The sequence below is a fragment of the Rutidosis leptorrhynchoides genome, chromosome 8, assembly GCF_046630445.1.
Source record: "Rutidosis leptorrhynchoides isolate AG116_Rl617_1_P2 chromosome 8, CSIRO_AGI_Rlap_v1, whole genome shotgun sequence".
NCBI lineage: Eukaryota > Viridiplantae > Streptophyta > Magnoliopsida > Asterales > Asteraceae > Rutidosis > Rutidosis leptorrhynchoides.
In genome coordinates, this window is record NC_092340.1 from 104,082,763 (window position 1) to 104,104,540 (window position 21,778).

General features: G+C 36.7%; 1 protein-coding gene across 1 annotated transcript; it reads left to right on the forward strand.

Annotated features, from left to right (window-relative positions):
- Nucleotides 1–16,456: 16,456 nt before the first annotated feature.
- On the forward strand, nt 16,457–20,796 carry LOC139861076 (uncharacterized). The gene is made up of 13 exons (XM_071849377.1): nt 16,457–16,781; nt 17,141–17,179; nt 17,304–17,452; nt 17,631–17,706; nt 17,818–18,097; nt 18,184–18,293; nt 19,108–19,155; nt 19,232–19,444; nt 19,617–19,718; nt 19,811–19,935; nt 20,042–20,180; nt 20,281–20,409; nt 20,493–20,796. Exons 1-13 carry the CDS (start codon nt 16,585–16,587, stop codon nt 20,515–20,517), a joined length of 1,632 nt encoding a protein of 543 aa, XP_071705478.1. The 5' UTR covers nt 16,457–16,584; the 3' UTR covers nt 20,518–20,796.
- The last annotated feature ends 982 nt before the right edge of the window (nt 20,797–21,778 follow it).

Consider the following 21,778-nt stretch of genomic DNA (forward strand, 5'->3'; position numbering starts at 1 on the left):
TTTTTAACACATTTTAGAATAGAATTCATAGTTGATGTGATTTTAATGTTTATCATTAGGCATTTTAAAGTGATCAATCTAGATCTATGTACATTGAACTTGAAAAATTCATGAATATGTTTATGTATGTACATCATGGGAATTTTGAAGGTCTACGGTACATTGAACTTCAATCTAGATCTATTTTATGTACTATACATGTGTGAAAGGAATTTTGAAGGTCTACTATACGTAAAGTAGCTCATTACAAGTGAGTTCCAACTGATGTTCATGAATGATTTTATTTACGGTATATATTTATTTAGTTTTCAACAAGTAATTAATTACTATTGTTCATGAATGATTTTATTTAGTATACATGTGTCATTTTATATAAATTTTTTAAATTAATAATTTATTAATTTTTAATTTATCAATATTATAATATCTTGCTAAATTCATAAAATATTCTGGTCATAACATTATTAATTTATAGAGATTTCAATGTATAGCTCATTTGCCAAAGTGTAACTCTAATCAACTGTACCCGATTATATACAACCCCTAATCTCTCAAGCAACACTTACAACTGTCTTGGATTTGATTAGTTTATGTAGTTGTACTTGGTTTTGTCATGTCATTCAATCTCACTGGTACGGTGGGTGTGAACGTTATGATTTGCACCAAACAAATTATTTATTCTACGGAGTACAATAAAGTTAATGCTGTAATCAGTTGGCCGACTAATTCTTGAGGTGAATACACAAGTACACAACTACAAGTCATACTTATTGCCACTATTTTGTCTTGTTAGTATTTAACACAGTTCTATACGACACACATCCATTCCATATATATATATATATATATATATATATATATATATATATATATATATATATATATATATATATATATATATATATATATAGTGGTAGGATCAAGAGGGAAGTAACCATTCGGGGGGAAGCAAAACTTTTTTTTTTCTTTTTCATTTTTTGAAAAAACTTTGTTCACGAACATTATAGATGAGATGAAAATATGAACATTTAGTAGAGACACTTTTTGATAAATGTTTTTATTTTGGCGGGATGATATTGCTCAATAACATCATATATATCTATCGCAATATCGTGTCAAATGCTCTAGTATCGAGGATAATGAAGGCGTTTCTACAAGTGATAATCCAAGATGCGCAAATTTGTATCGGAAGAGTGATTTACAAAGAGTTTTGATGATTTATGACATTGGTTGATCCCGATACGACTTAAGGTCTATTTACTGTTCTAAAATGGTAAAACAAAGCTTCCAAGGTGTTAGGCTTCGTCCAAATAAAAGAGGATTGAAAAGAAAGCGAAACAGTGGATTTCAGCATATCTGGACGCCGTCCAGGATTATAGGACGCCGTCCAGCTTCTTGAAACAGGACGTCGTCCTGGTTTTACAGGACGCCGTCTAGCTCTTAAGGACGGGACGCCGTCCAGCCTTGTTGGACGCCGTCCCGTAGTAGGTTTCAGCCGACTTTTGTGCTTTTTACCTACTTTCTCCACTTTAAAACTACTGTTTTGAGGGACTGTTTGATAGCTTACGAACCAGAGAGTACAGAGACGATTTTTAGGAGCAAAATTGGAGAATTCCAAGCTCTTGGAAGAGGCTCAACATCAAAACATCAAAGATCAAAACCTTCATCATCCAAGAACTCCTTGTTCTTGTAGGTTATTCCTTGTTCTAAAACAATGATTTCAGTTGTTAATCTGATTGTTATGTTGTCTGTTACGATGATTGTTGGCTAGTTTCTTTTATGTTCATCTAGATAAATAACCGAGATGTTGAATGTTTACTTTTGATTGATAGTTACCATGTACGATAGTTTGATGTTTGAATACAAGAACCATTCTTGTTAAGTTTAATCTTTTCGATTCAACTAGTTAGTATACTTGTTCAACTAAGAAACACCATCTTGCTGATTTAGTATATTGATTTACACCTAGTGACAAGTGTTTGCCCATCTTTTACCAAAAGGGGTAAGTTGCGTTCAAACGGTTAATCTATATAGGAATGTAAGAACGACTCTTGTAGATACTCTCAGATAGCTTAATTGATATGTGTAGTTGTCTAGGTGAACGATCAATTCCCTAGAATCTGTTATACATATTTTCACTACTCAATTCCATATAACTAATAGGTGTTAGTAAATTGCCTTATCTAGTGACGTTTATAGGGATCTTATTACCACACTTAATTGTTTACTTGGGTTGGGTGAATTGAACATTTAACTAGATCAAGGGAATGAACTAAGCTAAACCATTAGTTGACATAGGAGTGGATCATGATCAACACACCATTGACTTGATCATTCTTCAAGTCTTTAGACTAGTTGAATTAGTTGATTACAAATAGGAGGTCTTAGATGACAAAAACATCACTTGCGTCGTGTAATCCCGTTTGAGTGTTTATTCAAGATTACTCTTGGTAAACCGATTAATTAGTTCTCGTGCATAACCAATCAATCCGATCTTAATCCTAAATAAACATTCACATCGAGGGTAAAAAGTCTAGATGAGCATATTTCATCTCTTTGATATCAAAACTATCTTAATTGCTTTCCTTGCACTTATAAATTTAAAAGACCAAAAATATTGTTTTTACTTTTACTCTTCTCTGATTTGGCTAATCGTTAAATAAGCCACAAAACATAAAACTTGTACCTTTAAACTTCATTTACTTAGTTAATCATAATATAGTTTATAATTCTAGTTTGACTAATACAACTGTCCTTGGAACGATACACGGATTTTACCATTATCTATACTACTACACGATCGGGTACACTGCCCGTTAGTGTGTGTAATCTTTAAAACCGGTATTTTTCATACAATAATTCATATACCACTTTTCGCACATCAAGTTTTTGGCGCCGCTGCCGGGGACAGTTTTGTGTCAAAATAGAATTATTAACTGATTTGTGATTAAGTAGTTTCTTAATTATTTTAAATTTTTAATAGCCTTTGATTTTTAAACTTATAGAATCGGTATGTTTAATAATTTTTGTTAGTTGTGTGATTGACAGTTTATAGGTCGCATATGCCACATACCCGAAGTTCAGAATCTCCATTACTTACACCGTTTACAGAACCTGATAGAAAGCTTGGTAGGATTTCAAAAGAAGTACTTGAAATTTTTGAATCTTCATCAAAGCAAGAAACCTTTGATTCAGAATCAAGTACGACCAAGCCTCGATATTCAGACTTTGGTAAACCCGTTCAACCCCCAAATTTTGAAATGGAAGGAGAAAGACCGTTGGTACCACGGCAATCAATGGCAGCAAAGATGAAAGCAACCCGGACCGGACAAGGTAGTGCTATTACTCCACCTACTGGTGAGGTAAATTTTGAAATAAAAGGACCTATTCTTCAAATGATTAATAACAGGTGTCAATTTGGTGGTGGTTCGAATGAAGATGCAAACGAACATATTCGTCTCTTTCAAGAGATATGTCTTCTTTTTAAACTTAAACCAGAAACTGACCAAGCCATATTATTAAGACTTTTCCCTTGGACACTCCAAGGAGAAGCACGAAGTTGGTTAGATTCATTGGCCGAGGCTACGATAGAAACATGGGATGGTATGTTGTAAAAATTTCTTAAGAAATATTTTCCAGCATCCAAGTCCGCGAGACTCCAACACGAAATTACCCAATTCTGTCAAAAGCCGATGGAAACCCTGTACGAAGCATGGAATCGATTTTCCAAAATGCTAAGAGGTTGTCCAAACCATGGTTTGGACACCTTTCAAAAGGTCCAAATCTTTTACAAAGGTTGTGATGTAGCAACCCGAATTTCAATTGACCAAGCGGCCGGTGGTTCTCTTATGGACAAAACCGAGCAAGAGGCTTATGAAATAATCGAGAAGCTAGCCGATTATTCTCATGAGTGGCATCAAGAACGCCCAATTACTCGTAATGCTCAAGTCCAAAGCGCCGGCGCCTATGATGACCTTAGTTCCCTAAGTGTTAAAATAGACGGTGTTGCTCGAACCATGGATAAAATCACCAAGGAAATTCATAGTATGAAAGTAGGTTGTGAATACTGTGGTGGTCTTCATTTAGGAAAAGACTGTGATGTCGGTTTAACAATGGCTCAAAAAGAAGAAGTGGCTTTCGTAAGCCAAAGGAATAACAATCAATTTCAAGGAAGAGCCCAATTTAACCGGAACTTTAACAACCCCTACAACCCTCAAGGTCAAAATTCCAATTACCAACAAGGGTCAAGTAGTGGGTTCCAACAACAAACTCAGGGTTTTTATCAAAAACCTCAACAGGAAGAAAAAAAGTCAAATTTGGAGAGTATGTTGGAAAAGTTGATTTCATCACAAACTCAGCTTGTCACAAATATAAACCAAACCAACGAGAAAAACGAACACCAGTTTCGAAATCAACAAGCCTCAATTCAGAATTTGGAGAAACAAATGAGTGGTTTACCTAATTTACTTAGTGAGAGAAAACCAGGTAGTTTACCGGGCGATACAAATAAGAACCCTCGAAATGAGCACGCCAATGTTATCACCACACGGAGTGGTTTAGCATACGATGCTCCAAAAATGCCCGAAAATTCTGATTTTAGTGTTCCGTTGAACCGAAATGATGAACCGGTTAAGGAGCCGGAAAAAGTGGTTGAAAAGGAAGAACGGGAAAAACCCGTAGTGAAACCATATCAACCACCGCTCCCATACCCAAGAAAACAACAACAAGAAAGGCTAGAGGCAGAAAGGTCAAAATTTCTAGATATGTTTAAACAAATTAACATAAATATGCCTTTCATTGGTGTAATCTCAGGTATGCCCAAGTATGCTAAGTTCTTAAAAGACTTACTTACTAATCGGAAGAAAATGGAGGAACTTTCATCCGTCACCATGAATGCTAATTGTTCAGCAATTTTGATGAACAAAATACCAAAAAAATTAGCAGATCCTGGAAGTTTTACCATACCATGTCTCCTGGGAGATTTGGAATGCATTAAAGCATTAGCGGATTTAGGGGCTAGCATAAATTTAATGCCTTATTCATTATATGTTAAGCTAAACCCCGGGGTACTAAAACCAACCCGAATGGCAATTCAACTAGCGGACCGCTCTGTTAAATTCCCTCGTGGAATTTTAGAGAATATGTTGGTAAAAGTAGGTACCCTAGTATTTCCGGCTGACTTTGTAATTTTGGACATGGAGGAGGACACACGTGTGCCTCTTATATTAGGTCGACCTTTCCTCAATACCGCTAGAGCTATGATAGATGTTCATGGGCAGAAATTGACCCTTAGTATTGAGGATATGAAGGTTACCTTTTCCGTTGACCATGCCCTACAATACCCCGAGTCTACTGATGATCAATGTTATTACGTGCAAACCATAGACACATATTCGGAGTTGTTTCAGGAGTTTCCAGAATTGCAAGGTACGGGAGAATGCATTTTTGCGGAAGGTGATGAAGAGAATATGTTGGAAGAAGTGGAGATGTTGACCACCTTGATGGCTAACGGTTATGAGCCAAATGATGAAGAATACAGAAAGTTGGATTTAGGAAATGAGTACCGATGTAAAACATCGATTGAAGAACCTCCCGTTTTAGAACTCAAGCCACTTCCAAAACACTTGGCATATGCTTACCTACAAGAAGGTTCTACTCTCCCGGTTATCATTTCATCCGAACTCTCTGTAAGTGAGAAGTCTAAACTTGTTTCCATGTTAAAAGCCCATAAAACGGCTCTAGCATGGAAAATTCATGACATCAAGGGTATAAGTCCCTCTTATTGTACGCATAAGATATTAATGGAAGATAACTATAAGCCATGTGTACAAAGACAAATGCGACTCAACCCTAATATGCAAGAAGTTGTTAAAAAGGAGATTGTCAAACTCCTAGATGCAGGTCTCATTTATCCAATTTCGGATAGCCCTTGGGTGAGTCCGGTCCAATGCGTGCCCAAAAAGGGTGGCATGACCGTTGTCACAAATGAAGACGACCAATTAATTTCTACCAGGACTATCACGGGTTGGAGGGTATGTATTGATTACAGAAAATTAAATGATGCTACCCGAAAAGACCATTTTCCTCTTCCTTACATTGATCAAATGTTGGAAAGGTTGGCAGGAAAGAACTTTTATTGTTTTCTTGACGGTTTCTCGGGATATTTTCAAATCCCTATAGCACCAGAGGACCAAGAGAAAACGACCTTTACATGCCCTTATGGTACTTTCTCCTATCGACGTATGCCCTTTGGCTTATGCAATGCTCCTGCTACCTTTCAAAGGTGTATGGTAGCTATTTTTCATGATATGATTGAAGACTTTATGGAAGTATTCATGGATGACTTTTCAGTCTTCGGTGATTCTTTTGACTCATGTCTTCATAATCTTGAGCTTATGTTGATTAGGTGTGAAGAATCAAATCTTGTGCTAAACTGGGAAAAATGCCATTTTATGGTAAAAGAGGGAATTGTATTGGGTCATAAAATTTCTTGTGCGGGTCTGGAGGTGGATAGAGCTAAAGTGGAAGTCATAGCCAAATTACCACCACCGTCAAATGTAAAAGGCGTAAGAAGTTTTCTGGGGCACGCCGGTTTTTACCGGCGGTTCATTAAAGATTTTTCCAAAATTGCAACCCCCATGAACAAACTTCTTGAGAAAGACGCTCCATTTGTCTTTACGGACGAGTGTCTTACCGCTTTTAACCTACTTAAAACAAAGCTCACACAATCACCCATTCTCATATCGCCGAATTGGTCAATACCATTCGAACTTATGTGTGACGCTAGTGACTTTGCTATTGGTGCCGTCTTGGGGCAAAGAATTGAAAGACATTTCAAGCCCATTTATTATGCTAGCAAGACATTGCAAGGAGCCCAACTTAATTACACTACCACCGAGAAGGAACTCCTGGCAATCGTCTTTTCGTTTGATAAATTCCGATCCTATTTGGTACTAGCAAAGACGGTTGTCTATACAGACCACTCGGCATTGAAGTACTTGCTTGCTAAGCAAGATGCTAAACCCCGGTTAATACGTTAGGTCTTGCTTTTGCAAGAATTCGACATCGATATTAAAGACAAAAAGGGGGCCGAAAACCTAGCTGCCGATCACCTTTCTCGACTTGAGAACCCGAATCTTGGGGTTCTCCATGAGACTGTTATCCAAGATAACTTTCCAGACGAAAATCTCATGAAGATTGAGAAAATTGATGATCCATGGTTTGTAGACATAGCCAACTATCTTGCGGGTGGATTCCTAGAAGCCGGTATGTCACATCAGAAACGAAAAAAAAATTTCAGTGACATAAAATACTATTTTTGGGAAAACCCGTATCTCTTCAAACGGTGTCCCGATGGGATAATCCGTCGATGTGTCTCCGGGGAAGAATGCAATCAGATTCTTCTCCAATGTCATCTTGGTCCCACTGGTGGACATTTCGGACCCCAAGTCACGGGGAGAAAAGTCTATGAGGCCGGTTTTTATTGGCCTACCATCTTCAAGGATGCCCACCAAGTATGTAAATCATGCGATTCTTGCCAAAGGGCAGGAAAAATTAGTCAGAAAGACAAAATGCCTCAAAACATAATCCAAGTTTGTGAGGTTTTCGACATTTGGGGCATTGATTTCATGGGACCATTCCCAAAATCTAATTCCAACCAATACATACTCGTTGCAGTTGACTATGTGTCAAAATGGGCGGAGGCAAAGGCTCTCCCCACAAACGATGCACGAGTTGTTATAATTTTTCTTAAAGAGCTTTTTGCCCGATTTGGTACCCCGAAATCATTAATTAGTGACCGTGGTACCCATTTTTGCAACACCCAATTGGAAAAGGTGTTGAAACGATATGGGGTAACCCATAAAATTTCTACATCTTATCACCCACAAACAAGTGGGCAAGTTGAAAACACGAATCGGGCATTGAAAAGGATCCTTGAGAAAACAGTTGGATCAAATCCTAAGGTGTGGTCAACAAAGCTTGACGATGCTTTGTGGGCGTTTAGAACCGCCTACAAAACTCCTATTGGAACCACACCTTACCGCCTAGTCTATGGGAAGGCATGTCATCTCCCTTTGGAGATAGAGCACAAATCACATTGGGCTCTTAAGACATGTAATCTCGATCTTACGGAAGCGGGAAACCTTCGTCTAAACCAACTTAATGAGTTGGATGAGTTGAGACAAAATGCCTATGAAAACTCACTCATTTACAAGGAAAAGACCAAAGTTTGGCACGATAACCGTCTCAAGAATCCAAAAGATTTTAAAAAGGGTGATCGTGTTTTGTTATTTAACTCACGATTTAATCTTTTTCCAGGAAAACTCAAGTCCCGATGGATGGGACCATTTGTGGTTAATAAGGTTTTTCCATATGGAACGGTGGAGTTAAGAAACGCAAAAGGTGACACGTTTAAAGTGAATGGCCACCGGGTCAAACACTATGTTGATGGTCCCCTAGAAATTGAGGATGAGGTTAACCTCAACTTCAAGAACAAAGCATAAATCAAAATGGGGACGAGTTTGGTGAACGACTCGTTAAAAAATGGTTCACAATTGTAAATAGATTTGAAATGTGTGCACGATAAATTTTAGTTTGGTACAAAATGATTTACGTTTGGCCTTTAAACACGCGCGACTCAGAAAAACAGGTCAGTGAGTTTTAGTGCAATGGGATGCCGTCCCATTTTCCTGGACGCCGTCCCAATATGAAGAGCTGGACGCCGTCCTCTTTTTCTAGACGCCGTCCCCATATGAAGACCTGGACGCCGTCCCATTATGTTAGACGCCGTCCCAATTTAAATACCTGGACGCCGTCCTCATTTCTGGATGCCGTCTAGCGTGTCTGACTCAGAAAAAAATACGTTTTAAATACCTATCCAACCCATTTCTTAACCACAAAAACACATTTTTATCCATTTCTCTCTGCCAAACAAGAAACACTCTCCAAAAACCCTAATTTCTACCTCAATTTCGCGTTTTCTTCTTCAAATCCAAACTTCAAATCATGTTTTCTAGGGTATGGATACTCTATTTTTACACTTTTCTTTATCAATTACTTGAATTGTATGTTTATATCTATAAATTGGTGAAGGATAAGTGTGGGGTGTTTGATTTGCATGATTATTGTTAAGATTAACATGCCTTAGTAGTATAATTGCCCATAATATGTTTATTTTGCAAAGATTACATGCTTTTAAGGGTTTGTTCATGATTTTAGGGTTTGTGGAATTTGAATCCGAATTTAGGGTGATTAGTTCATGATGTTGAGTTTGTGTATGATGTTAATGAATCTTGATAAGTATTTAATTGTGTTGGTGGTATTGATGTCAAATTGGCCGGGTCATTTTTGAATATTCTTGAATTTTTTAGCATATTGTTGAATTGTAATGAACTTATGAAGTATGTATGCTTGATTTTCATTTGTATGGGCCTGTTGAAGTAAATTGATGGAATGGAATGCCATAATGTATGATGTTATAATAAGGTCATTTGAATTAAAATTGCGAAAAATGTGTTATGATTTGTGATGAATATCATTAGAATGCAAATTTAAATGTTATGACCTATAACACAACATGCTTGAATCCTTGAGTCATAAGTTGATGCTACATTGTGAAGTTGTGATTTTCATTTTTGAAAAGTTATTAACGGGTTTATGTTGACTATAGTTGACTTTGGTTTAAAATTGTGAACATACGCTTTTGCTTAAATGAGTCATAATATGTTTTAGCTAACATTAACACAACGGTTTCTATGTTCTTTTGGTCTGGTGTTAATGTTTTGCAGGGACAATCAAGCCGAGGAGGACCGACAAAGAGAGGAAGGACAGCAGGTTTGGCTCCACCACGACAACCACCACAACAGCAACATCATTCATCATCATCGTCAGGAGAAGAAGAAGAGGAGGATCGAAATGATCCTCGAGTTTGGTTGACACAGGTTCAAAACGACGAAGACTACACAGAAACATTTGAGACGATAAACCGTAGGCCTATTAATGCCACTTGGTATTTTATCTGGGGCCCATTGGAAGAGGCGGGTATGCGCCGCCATGTTTCTAACTTACTCGCCATCCCCTACGGTAGAGTAGTCACCCACGCTTGGGAGCATGTTTTCAGCATCAACGAACCAATTTATCCGGTGCTGCTTAAAGAATTCTACTCAACTGTGCGATTTAACAATGTCAGCGATTATTTGTCAAATGACTTTCTTCGATTTCGTTTAGGGGGTGAGTACAGGGGTATACGTAGTTTTGAGCTATGCCGAGTTTTGGGTATTTTTTAGGAACTCACCGATACCCAGTTAGGTGAATACTTGCGGGCCTCCGATTATGTTGGCCGGCATGAATTTAGTGATGTTTCTTATTGGCGAAGGATTTGTAGGCCGAATGCGGCTGCACAGTTTAGATCAAGCAGGCACAGGTACAACGAAATCGCAGCCCGGGATGATAAACTGCTTCATAGACTTATCGCATGCACTTTTAATGCGAGGGTTGAGGGTCACGAGAAAGTGAAAACACTGGATTTATGGATTATGGACCAAATAAAGCGGGGTTGCTATACCGACATTCCTGGGTTGATCGGTAATTATTTCCTGGCCATTGCTACCGAGACACGGCAACAGAAGCCACTTCTGGGAGGCCACTACATCACCCGACTTGCTCGACATTTTAACATAGATTTCAGCAGACTACAGGAGTGTACGAACGTTATGAAACCATTAAAAAAGGTTTCTTATATTAATGCTGAAATTCTTATGAAAGATAGAAATGGGCATTTGGTACCTTTTGAGGCAGGTGGCGTAGGTGGCGCAAGTGGCAGTGGCGTGCAGCAAGAACAGCAGCAGGAAGAAGAGGCGGAAATGGAGGCACAGACTAACGTTGGTGATCAGGTTCCGTGGCATCCGTCCCAATCAAGTTGGGACAGTTTGGTTGGTAGTGTTAATAACATGAGGTTGAGCCCGAACGAACAAAGGACGCACAACAACCAAATGTGGGATAGTCAGCAACGAATGGAGCAACGCCAGATTGCTCAAGTGCACGATCAGGGATGGATGAGTTATGGTATTGATTGGAATAACCATAACTCAGAGTTGTTTTATTCCAACCCCGAGCAGTACTATGAGACGACACGTCTGACACCCCAATATTACACGGATCCTCAAAACCCACCTCCGCCTCACCCGATTTATGATAATACCGCTGCGTTGCAGGATGCTCGGAACAGATTTGAGCAGGAATATCCACAGGGACGCCCGTACAGAGATGGTTCGGGTAATTATTTTTGGCCGTTTGATAACTAGGCCTGCGTGCCTTTGATCATTTTGTACTTTGTTTTGAGACAATTTAATTTGTGTGGTGTGATTTTAGACAATATTTGGTTTGTAATAACTGGCTAATTGTGTGGATTTATGAACGGTTGTGGTTGTAAAAACACCGTTCTTTTTATTATAAATTGTGTGGTTTGTTAATTTGTGCAGCGTGATTGAACTTCAAAGACTGGCATTAAGTTCAGCGACATTTGATATTATGATGTGTGTATGATGATAATCGCGGAATGGACGATGCTCTTATGCTGGCAGTAAGTTCAGCGGCATCCGTTTACATGTTCCACGATTTGCAGGTTAAAAATTAAAAATTTCTACAATCACCCTATCGCTTTACCCTCTAAATTTAATCCTTTTTCTGATTTCATGCAATGAGGGCCTTGCATGATCTCAAGTGTGGGGTGGGGAATAGAAATTTATCGGGAACTCGTTTTCACTAAAATTAAGGCGTTTATTATAAAAATTTTAAAAATTTTCAAGTAGCCTTAAAAACAATTAAAAGTCCAAAAACCATGTTATACGCATTATGCATTATGATCTTAAAATCTTGAAAATAAATGTTGGTTTACATTTTAAATTATTAATAGTCTTTGAAGTTGCACTATCATTCAATTATTTGAATGAAAATCCTACTAGTTTAGTAAGCTAACTTGTAGGTCACTTGTACCAAAACGAGTGTAAACCGTGAGAGAGCGGTGATTGTATAGCGTGGTCGGAAACCGGATCTCGCGCCAGATCGAAAACCCTAAGGACGGTCCTCATTGTTTCTCCTAACAAGGACAATGTCGCGTCCGACCACTTGATATGACCAATAGGATGTATCTTTTCCATCCTCAAGGAAGTAAAGTCTTCCGAATGACACATTTACTGATTCAATTCAGAAGATGTAGTCCAGACCAGTTGTAGGGTGACAAAAACTCTTGAAAAGTCATTACTAACATCGACTGGAAATCTACCAGGCCTCAACGTCAAACAGGGAAACTGGTAGTCAAAGTTTATCTCAATGAGGGAGATTAACTAGTAAAACGGGGGGCACCATGTATACACAAAATGTTAGTGATTTATCAGATCCCCGGAAGGATAACCTCCAGAAAAGTAAAATATCAGCTTTTAAGACTGATAAACCTCAATCTTCATGATTGATTTAACGGATTAGATGATTACCTCATAATTGTCAATGATGTCCGGACGTAATGTGTATCCTCCTAAAGCACATTATTTTCTACCGACATCTCGTAATGTTAGGTACCGTGGGAGGGATTGGCTTGACCAATAGCGGGAAACCCGCACTCATTTTAAAAAAAAAAAAAAAAAAATTTCAGAAAATCCGATCAAAATCGGAAAACGTGCATAGTATTAAAAACTAGCATGATATTTTCAAAATCATAAAACGTTTTCATAAGATCCTGATTTCCCTAGGGTCATATTTTTCGGATACTTGGCTCTAATCTCCCAAGAATGTGTGTGTGTGTTTCCATTGTGTATATAGCGTGCGTGTGATTTCAATAAAAGTGTGCTATACTTAAAGCGTGTGTTTCCATTGTGTATATAGCGTGAGTTGTGTTTCATATCAACGAGTGTGTTTCGTGTGCTTCGAGTGATTCATGTAATGTTTGTAATCTATATTGTGTGATTATGTTTGATATTGTTCTACTTTGTAAAGAAAGAATTGCTTGAGGACAAGCAAGGTTTAAGTGTGGGGTGTTTTGATATTGCTCAATAACATCATATATATCTATCGCAATATCGTGTAAAATGCTCTAGTATCGAGGATAATGAAGGCGTTTCTACAAGTGATAATCCAAGATGCGCAAATTTGTATCGGAAGAGTGATTTACAAAGAGTTTTGATGATTTATGACATTGGTTGATCCCGATACGACTTAAGGTCTATTTAGTGTTCTAAAATGGTAAAACAAAGCTTCCAAGGTGTTAGGCTTCGTCCAAATAAAAGAGGATTGAAAAGAAAGCGAAACAGTGGATTTCAGCATATCTGGACGCCGTCCAGGATTATAGGACGCCGTCCAGCTTCTTGAAACAGGACGCCGTCCTGGTTTTACAGGATGCCGTCTAGCTCTTAAGGACGGGACGCCGTCCCGTAGTAGGTTTCAGCCGACTTTTGTGCTTTTTACCTACTTTCTCCACTTTAAAACTACTGTTTTGAGGGACTGTTTGATAGCTTACGAACCAGAGAGTACAGAGACGATTTTTAGGAGCAAAATTGGAGAACTCCAAGCTCTTGGAAGAGGCTCAACATCAAGACATCAAAGATCAAAACCTTCATCATCCAAGAACTCCTTGTTCTTGTAGGTTATTCCTTGTTCTAAAACAATGATTTCAGTTGTTAATCTGATTGTTATGTTGTCTATTACCATGATTGTTGGCTAGTTTCTTTTATGTTCATCTAGATAAATAACCGAGATGTTGAATGTTTACTTTTGATTGATAGTTACCATGTACGATAGTTTGATGTTTGAATACAAGAACCATTCTTGTTAAGTTTAATCTTTTCGATTCAACTAGTTAGTATACTTGTTCAACTAAGAAACACCATCTTGCTGATTTAGTATATTGATTTACACCTAGTGACAAGTGTTTGCCCATCTTTTACCAAAAGGGGTAAGTTGCGTTCAAACGGTTAATCTATATAGGAATGTAAGAACGACTCTTGTAGATACTCTCAGATAGCTTAATTGATATGTGTAGTTGTCTAGGTGAACGATCAATTCCCTAGAATCTGTTATACATATTTTCACTACTCAATTCCATATAACTAATAGGTGTTAGTAAATTGCCTTATCTAGTGACGTTTATAGGGATCTTATTACCACACTTAATTGTTTACTTGGGTTGGGTGAATTGAACATTTAACCAGATTAAGGGAATGAACTAAGCTAAACCATTAGTTGACATAGGAGTGGATCATGATCAACACACCATTGACTTGATCATTCTTCAAGTCTTTAGACTAGTTGAATTAGTTGATTACAAATAGGAGGTCTTAGATGACAAAAACATCACTTGCGTCGTGTAATCCCGTTTGAGTGTTTATTCAAGACTACTCTTGGTAAACCGATTAATTAGTTCTCGTGCATAACCAATCAATCCGATCTTAATCCTAAATAAACATTCACATCGAGGGTAAAAAGTCTAGATGAGCATATTTCATCTCTTTGATATCAAAACTATCTTAATTGCTTTCCTTGCACTTATAAATTTAAAAGACCAAAAATATTGTTTTTACTTTTACTCTTCTCTGATTTGGCTAATCGTTAAATAAGCCACAAAACATAAAACTTGTACCTTTAAACTTCATTTACTTAGTTAATCATAATATAGTTTATAATTCTAGTTTGACTAATACAACTGTCCTTGGAACGATACACGAATTTTACCATTATCTATACTACTACACGATCGGGTACACTGCCCGTTAGTGTGTGTAATCTTTAAAACCGGTATTTTTCATACAATAATTCATATACCACTTTTCGCACATCACGGGAAAACGCTCGAAGAAGTAATATATAACAATTATCGTGTTTTTCAAGCGTATTTTGAGGTTTTAGCTATTGGGGTTTAGATATTAGGGTTTAGATATTAGGGTTTATAGGGTTTAGATATTAGGGTTTAGAAATTTAGGGTTTAGGGTTTAGATTTAGGGTTTAGATTTAGGATTTAGATTGAGTTTTTAACACGAACGGTTTAGAGTTTAGGGTTTAGGGTTTAGGGTTTAGGGTTTGGTGTTTTGGGTTTATGGAATAAACCCAAAACACCAAACCCTAAATCCTAAATCCTAAACCCTAAACTCTAAATCGGGCTAAATTTTACTTCACAAAACATGAAAAAAAAACGTTCATATTCTTCACGAACAATATTATATTGAATGTTATTTTTGTCGATCGTTTTCCCGCCTAAATAATAACATTCATCACGAGGTGTCTCTTCTAAATGTTCATATTTTCGTGTGATCTTGATGCCGAAAAAAAAATTCAAAAAAAACGAAATTTTTTTTTTGCTTCCCCCCGATTGGTTACTTCTCCATTGATCCTGCCCCTATATATATATATATATATATATATATATATATATATATATATATATATACACCATATATACTAGTAGTATAATCCGTATAATATAATACTCTATCCGTCCCATATTAATAGTTGTCATACAAAAAATATACAATTTAAGAAAATGTCATAAAAGTATTGTACTTTCGGTTTACTTTCCAATTTTACCCTTAACTTTTCTTTCTCCTTTAATCATATTCACATACATTAAGGGCATAATAGAACTTAAGCTTCTTATTCTTTTCCAACTTATAAAAGCGAACTATTAATTTGAAACATCCCAAAATGAAATACTGGACTATTAATATGAGACGGATGGAGTAGAAGACATACCAAAGAGCTTATGGTCTCTTTGAATCCGTTCGTACTATTTTAAGTGTTGTAGAAAAGATTATTTTTTAATTTTTTTTAGATATAAACAAAAACAGTATTTAATATTTATCATAACAACTTTTATACCACATCTTCTCCGTAAATATGATTCTTTGATCTTAAACAAAACAACCAAAGAACAAACATCACCTCATTCACCTTTTTGTATCTTCTCGTTAAGTTTACTACTTCCTCCGTCCCATATTAATAGTTCAATATTTTATTTTGGGATGTCCTAAATTAATATTACACTTTTATAAATAAAAAGAATAAGAAGTTTAAATTCTATTATGCCCTTAATGTATGTGAATAAGATTAAAAGAGAAAGAAAAGGTAAGGGTAAGGGTGGGTTTGATAAAACTGAATGATTTAGTGCTGAATGATTCAGAATCTGAATGATTTAGAGCCTCTGAATAAGGTTTGCTCTGAATGAAAATAAGTTGTTTGATAATTATTTAGAATGAACAACATGAACTGAATAAAACTACCTTATAAACGTGTGACATGAATAAAAAATTCAATATAGTTGTTAGTTAGGTGATCAGGATATGATTTCAGGTGAATACTATAGATAATTTAGACTCTTAATGGTTAAAAGAGTGTTTTTTATTGTTGACTATTAATATGTGACTGAGGCAGTACCTGTTAACTCTATACACTTTCTAGATTCTACAAGGACTAATCTGCAAATAATATTGTTTCATACTTTCTCCTAACAATTATTTCATTCACCGTTTTGGGCATTAGGTTTCCGTTCATCCATCCATCTATCTACAATCGAATCAACCGATTGATCGAGAACAAGCAACGATGTGGCACGAAGCTCGCCGGTCGGAAAAGAAGGTCCATGACATGATGGACGCCGCTCGGAAACGGGCACAACGACGGGCGGTGTATCTAGCCAAGCGCCGCGGTGATCCACAGCAATCCATACAAGTTTCAGGCTCTCGCTGCCGTGTGTACCGTGACGATGGCCTCTATCAAGCTACTGAAGATCAGCAAGGCCTGTATGTTTCTTTGCGTTCCGTACATATACATACATATACATATTATACATATATTAAACATCTCGCCTTCAGTTAACTTTCTATATGTGTCTAATTATTTGATTAATTATAATTATATTTATATATTTATATACTGTATTATATATACAAGTTAAATTTTGTTATTTTGTTTCTAATTTGATAATTTGATGTACTTACTATTGTAATTTCACTTAGGTTAGCTTGAATTATAATTTATAAATTAGTTCTGTAAATTCAGTTATTGTAGTAGATATACACGAGCTCTCATTGCCAGAATTATTTAATTTATATTTTTACTTTATCCGAAAATAGTGACATATGGTATGATTATGTTTTAGGATTCCATGGAATGGGAAACAGGACGTTATGATTGACAGGTACTGAATTTATTTTTATTTTATGTTGCATTATGAAGTTGGTGATAGTTTGGGAAGGTTTTTTTTTTTTTTTTTTTTTTTTTTTTTTTTTGAGTTTTTTTAGCTCACTGGTTGGTTTGTGTAGATTCGATGGGCGTGCTCTTCTCGATTTCATAAGAGAACCTGATTCTAGACGTTTTCGCGTGGTCGAGAAGACGGATGAAGAAGAAGAGTTAGAGGAGTTTGTTAGTTTTGAGCGTTACCGGGATTTAATTAAGCATCGACGTAGAGGATGTCGGTACTTCTTTTGGTTTGATGATCATGTTTTTAATTTAATTGACTTTAGTTTTGTTATCTGTTAGTGACAAGACGATATGGAAGATTGAACAGGCAACCTTTTCTGAGTAATTTGCCATAAGGACGTTTCATTTCATATACGTATTTCTTAAGCTGCTGTTGTTTATTACTACAGTTAGCGATGAAGAAGGTCTGCACCATGTTAACCAAGAGATGGAGGCTAAAAGTGCTGCTTTACTTGGATTAGACAGGTTTGTTTATCTTTCCTATATCAACGTATCTAGATAGCGCTGTTTATTAACATATTTACATATTTACATATTTTAATTATTTATATTTTTGTATTGGTGTATGTTGAGTAGGTCTCATACAGCCCAAGCACCAGCTAATAAGGGTTCGTATTCACAAGTGGGCTTCTCCTATGATAAAGATGAGAATCAAGATTCAGATGATGATGACGATGATGATGAAGATGAAGAGGATGAAGATGACTTCAATAGTGATGATAGCAACGATGAAGGAATGGATATAATTGCAAAGGAGTTTGGAGTGAAGAGATACGGGTGGCTCGTATACATGGATAAAAAGGCTAAGGAGGAGGAAAGGAGACAAAAGGAAGTGGTGAAGGGAGATCCTGCAATTGTATGTGTTACGTTTGAAAATGCAACTATTTAATTTGAAAAAATTTATTGCTAAAAAGTTAAAAGTTGCTCATTTTAAAACTGCAGAGGAAGCTGAGTCGTAAAGAAAGAAGAAAGGCTTCTCAAATTGGAAGAGAGAGGGAGAGAGAATCAGCCCGTCTTTCTGGAAGTAGAGTCCTTCATCATGATCCTTACAGGTACATACTTCCAAAAATCAAGGTTATAAAAGTCGCTACTCAGGAGTACTCGGCAAATCGGGAGTACTCGGATGCTGACCAAGTTTGACTATGAACCAAGGTTGCGAGGTGAGACGGGGTCGAGACGGTTGGGTCCTTAAAAGGTCGAGACGTTCGAGATGGGGTCGAGATGGACGTTGACCATAGTTGACTTGTAAATATATAAGTATATAAATGTATATATGTATACATATTTTAAAGTCAAAAACTTTAATTGACTACTTTGTACCCATAATCGTTATCACCGTTAATTTAATACAAAAAATTCAAACTAAAATACGACAAATTTGACCGATTTTACTGACTTTCTGGCTTTTCCGAATTTTGAGTGACTTTGATCGATTCTTTTCAACTTTGACCCGAATTTTGAGCGTTGACTGTCTTATTAGATGGTTTTGTTCGAGACGGGACGGGCTAGTCATCAAACCGTTGCAATGGGCGTCGCAACGGCTCGAGAGTGGGTCTTTTGCAACAGTGCTTTGAATGAGTTTTGACAAATTTTGACTAGGTTTTTTAGTAATCTCGAGTTTTGGGCAAGTTTGACCAAGTTTTGACTGACTATGACCAAGTTTGACCGAGTGTTGACCGAATTTGACCAAGTTTGACCTATTGTTGACTGAGTTTTACTGAGTCCTCGCCGAGTAATTCTGAGATCTACAACACTACCAAAAATTATCTCAGAAGTTTTTATGAATGATGGCCTGATAGAACATGTAGCTGACGTTTTTTTTTTTTTTTGCTATACCCAATAACCATTATTGATTTTTATGTGCAGGGAACCTAGACGAAGTCCAACATACGAAGCTTATCCACGTTCTAGGAGGTTAGTTTTTGTGGTACTGTCATAAAAAGCTACTATTAGAAACTTATAAGCATTGACCGACACTTTGACTTTACAGATCTAGATCACGCTCATACTCTCCATCGCAATCGAGGCGCCGAGATCGTGATAACTCAGATGACAATCTAAGGAGTAATCCAAGGGCTCCAAAAATAGAATATATAACGGAATTCGGGGGCGCAGGAGATAACGATGGACCTAAGCTCGCTGGATACACTCCCCCCTCGTCTCCCCCGTCGTCTCCTCCAAGTCATGTTGGTGCATTAAACCGGTCGGAGCACTCTTCTCATTTTATTGCATAGCTACATGAGGGGAAATTATTATGTTTTAGGAGGAAGCTTGCTTTCATAACTTCATTATTTCCTTGGATGGACCCGTTTTTCTTAGTCAAATAGTTTCTTGTCTGATTAAGCTTTCTTTTAATGCTTATGCTGTTTATGCAGGCCGTCGTCTGGGCAAATTCTCGAAGCCTTGCATATAGATCCCGCTTCAGGCGTATCTATCGATAGTGAACGAAATACCAAATTGTCAAAACCATCTGCGGGGTACATCTTTTGGGTGTTTTTGTTATATCTTTATTAGCTTTAAAAGTGTCCTACAGTACATAACATTGTACTGTTCATTGTTATATTGACAGATCATCAGGATTAGCTAAGTTAAGTAAACCTTCTGGTAGCGGTATTCTTCCTAAACAGGGCGAGAAAAAAGAAACGCCTCAGGAGCGACTTAAGCGGATTATGAGCAAACAACTGAATAAGCAAAGTATATTTCATTCTCTGTTGAGTTTGTATGAACAAGAACGTTTAGGGATCATGCTATTAATCTATTTTCTTGTTGTAAATTTTTTGTGGTTATCTGAATTTTATAGTTAAGAAAGATACTGCTGCTGAAATGGCTAAGAAACGAGAACAAGAGCGCCAGAGGCTTGAAAAACTCGCAGAAACTAACAGACTTAGTAGACACAGGCACCGAAGTCGAAGCAGAAGCTTCAGTCGCTCACCTCCAAGGTTGGTGTCTTTATATATCCGATTCAATTAAATTGAATTTTAGATTATTCTTTCATATGTGTTTGTGATTTTTGATGATAAGATGTTTGTTTATTTTCAGACGATATAGGCGCAGTAGAAGTCCAAGCGGGGGAAGAAGTTCTAGAACGTACCGTTCACGTTCTCGGTCCCGCTCAGTAACTCCTGTGCGGTCCCACTCTCGTTCCATCTCTCACTCTCGCTCACCAAGGTAATTAGTATTCTGTTTCTTTTGTGTGATAAATAAAAACCAATTTTGAAGTTAGTTGAAAACTAATTATAGTGAATTTGCAGGGTGAGAAGCCGCTCTAAGTACTAGTAAGGTTACAGCATGTTTGGGTATTGTATGAGCAACGATTGGTGTCGATCCTTCTTTTTTGGCTTTTGTATCTCATGTTTATTTTATTTATAGCGAGACTGTTGTGTTAGTATTATATACTGCTAGAAATATTGTATAATGGTAATGTTACGGCTTACTATATGTGTGAAGATATAGTAAGTACTGAAGTGGAATATGTAGTTATGTGTGTGACATTAATTTCTTGGCCATAACAAAGTCCTTGTGGTGAACCAAACAGGTGAATGAGATTCACTCGATTACAAATGTTGATCTCGTTATTGGTTTTGCACTTTTGCTACTAGGAACCTTTTTTAAAAATTAGGTATACAGATCGAATTATAGAACTTTGCTGATTCGCTAAGTAGTAGTTGGATCTATAATCAAATAACTGAATGTGCAGCAGAAAGCCACTTTAACTAACTTCAACATGCAGCAGAAGTGGCTTTTTTGTTATAAGATTTTTTTTTTGTGTATGCTTATAAAACACCAACGTATTTGTAGATAAGTCATTTTAGTTGCTTCTTACTTGGTTAATTGGAAATTTGGAATAAATAAACTCCTAAGTGACTAGAATTAAAAAATAGAATAAACTTCTTACTTTTTTTATTTTTATTTTTGATTAAAATTAAAATAACGATAATATAAACACCTAAGTGTTTTCATCAATAGATGAAAAGGCTAACAAAGATACAAAATACAATGCTCGAAAGCTTTAAACGAGTTCTAACCGCTAAACAAGGATCAAAAGCTAACTAAAACCGAGCCTTTAACAATCGGATACAAAAATGAGCCCGAATAAACTCCTAAATGATAAGGTTATATCCTGGTTATTTAAAAAATAACGATGTAAATAGAATATTTTTTGTTAATGGGATTGGGAGTGGCTAAGCTGGTTGTTAGTTTGGATATGGATAAATCCCTGTATTTTAAATAATATATTTACGAGTCATTCAGATGATTATACATTTTTTTAATCGAATAACTTATATAGAACGTGAACATTCATCAAAGATGGATAACCCTTCAAAGATACAAGAAACACAACTGACCTGTAAACGCATCGCACCTAGAAAGCACAACGAAACAAACTAAAGCTAACACAAACCATAGGCTATCTAGGAGCAAGCCGAAACGCATAAGGCCAAACAAGTTAACAAACTAAAGACAAAACAAACCTAACAAGAAAGTGAAGAAACTCCTACAAACACAAACAAAGAGAATGGACAAAAGAAACACTCAA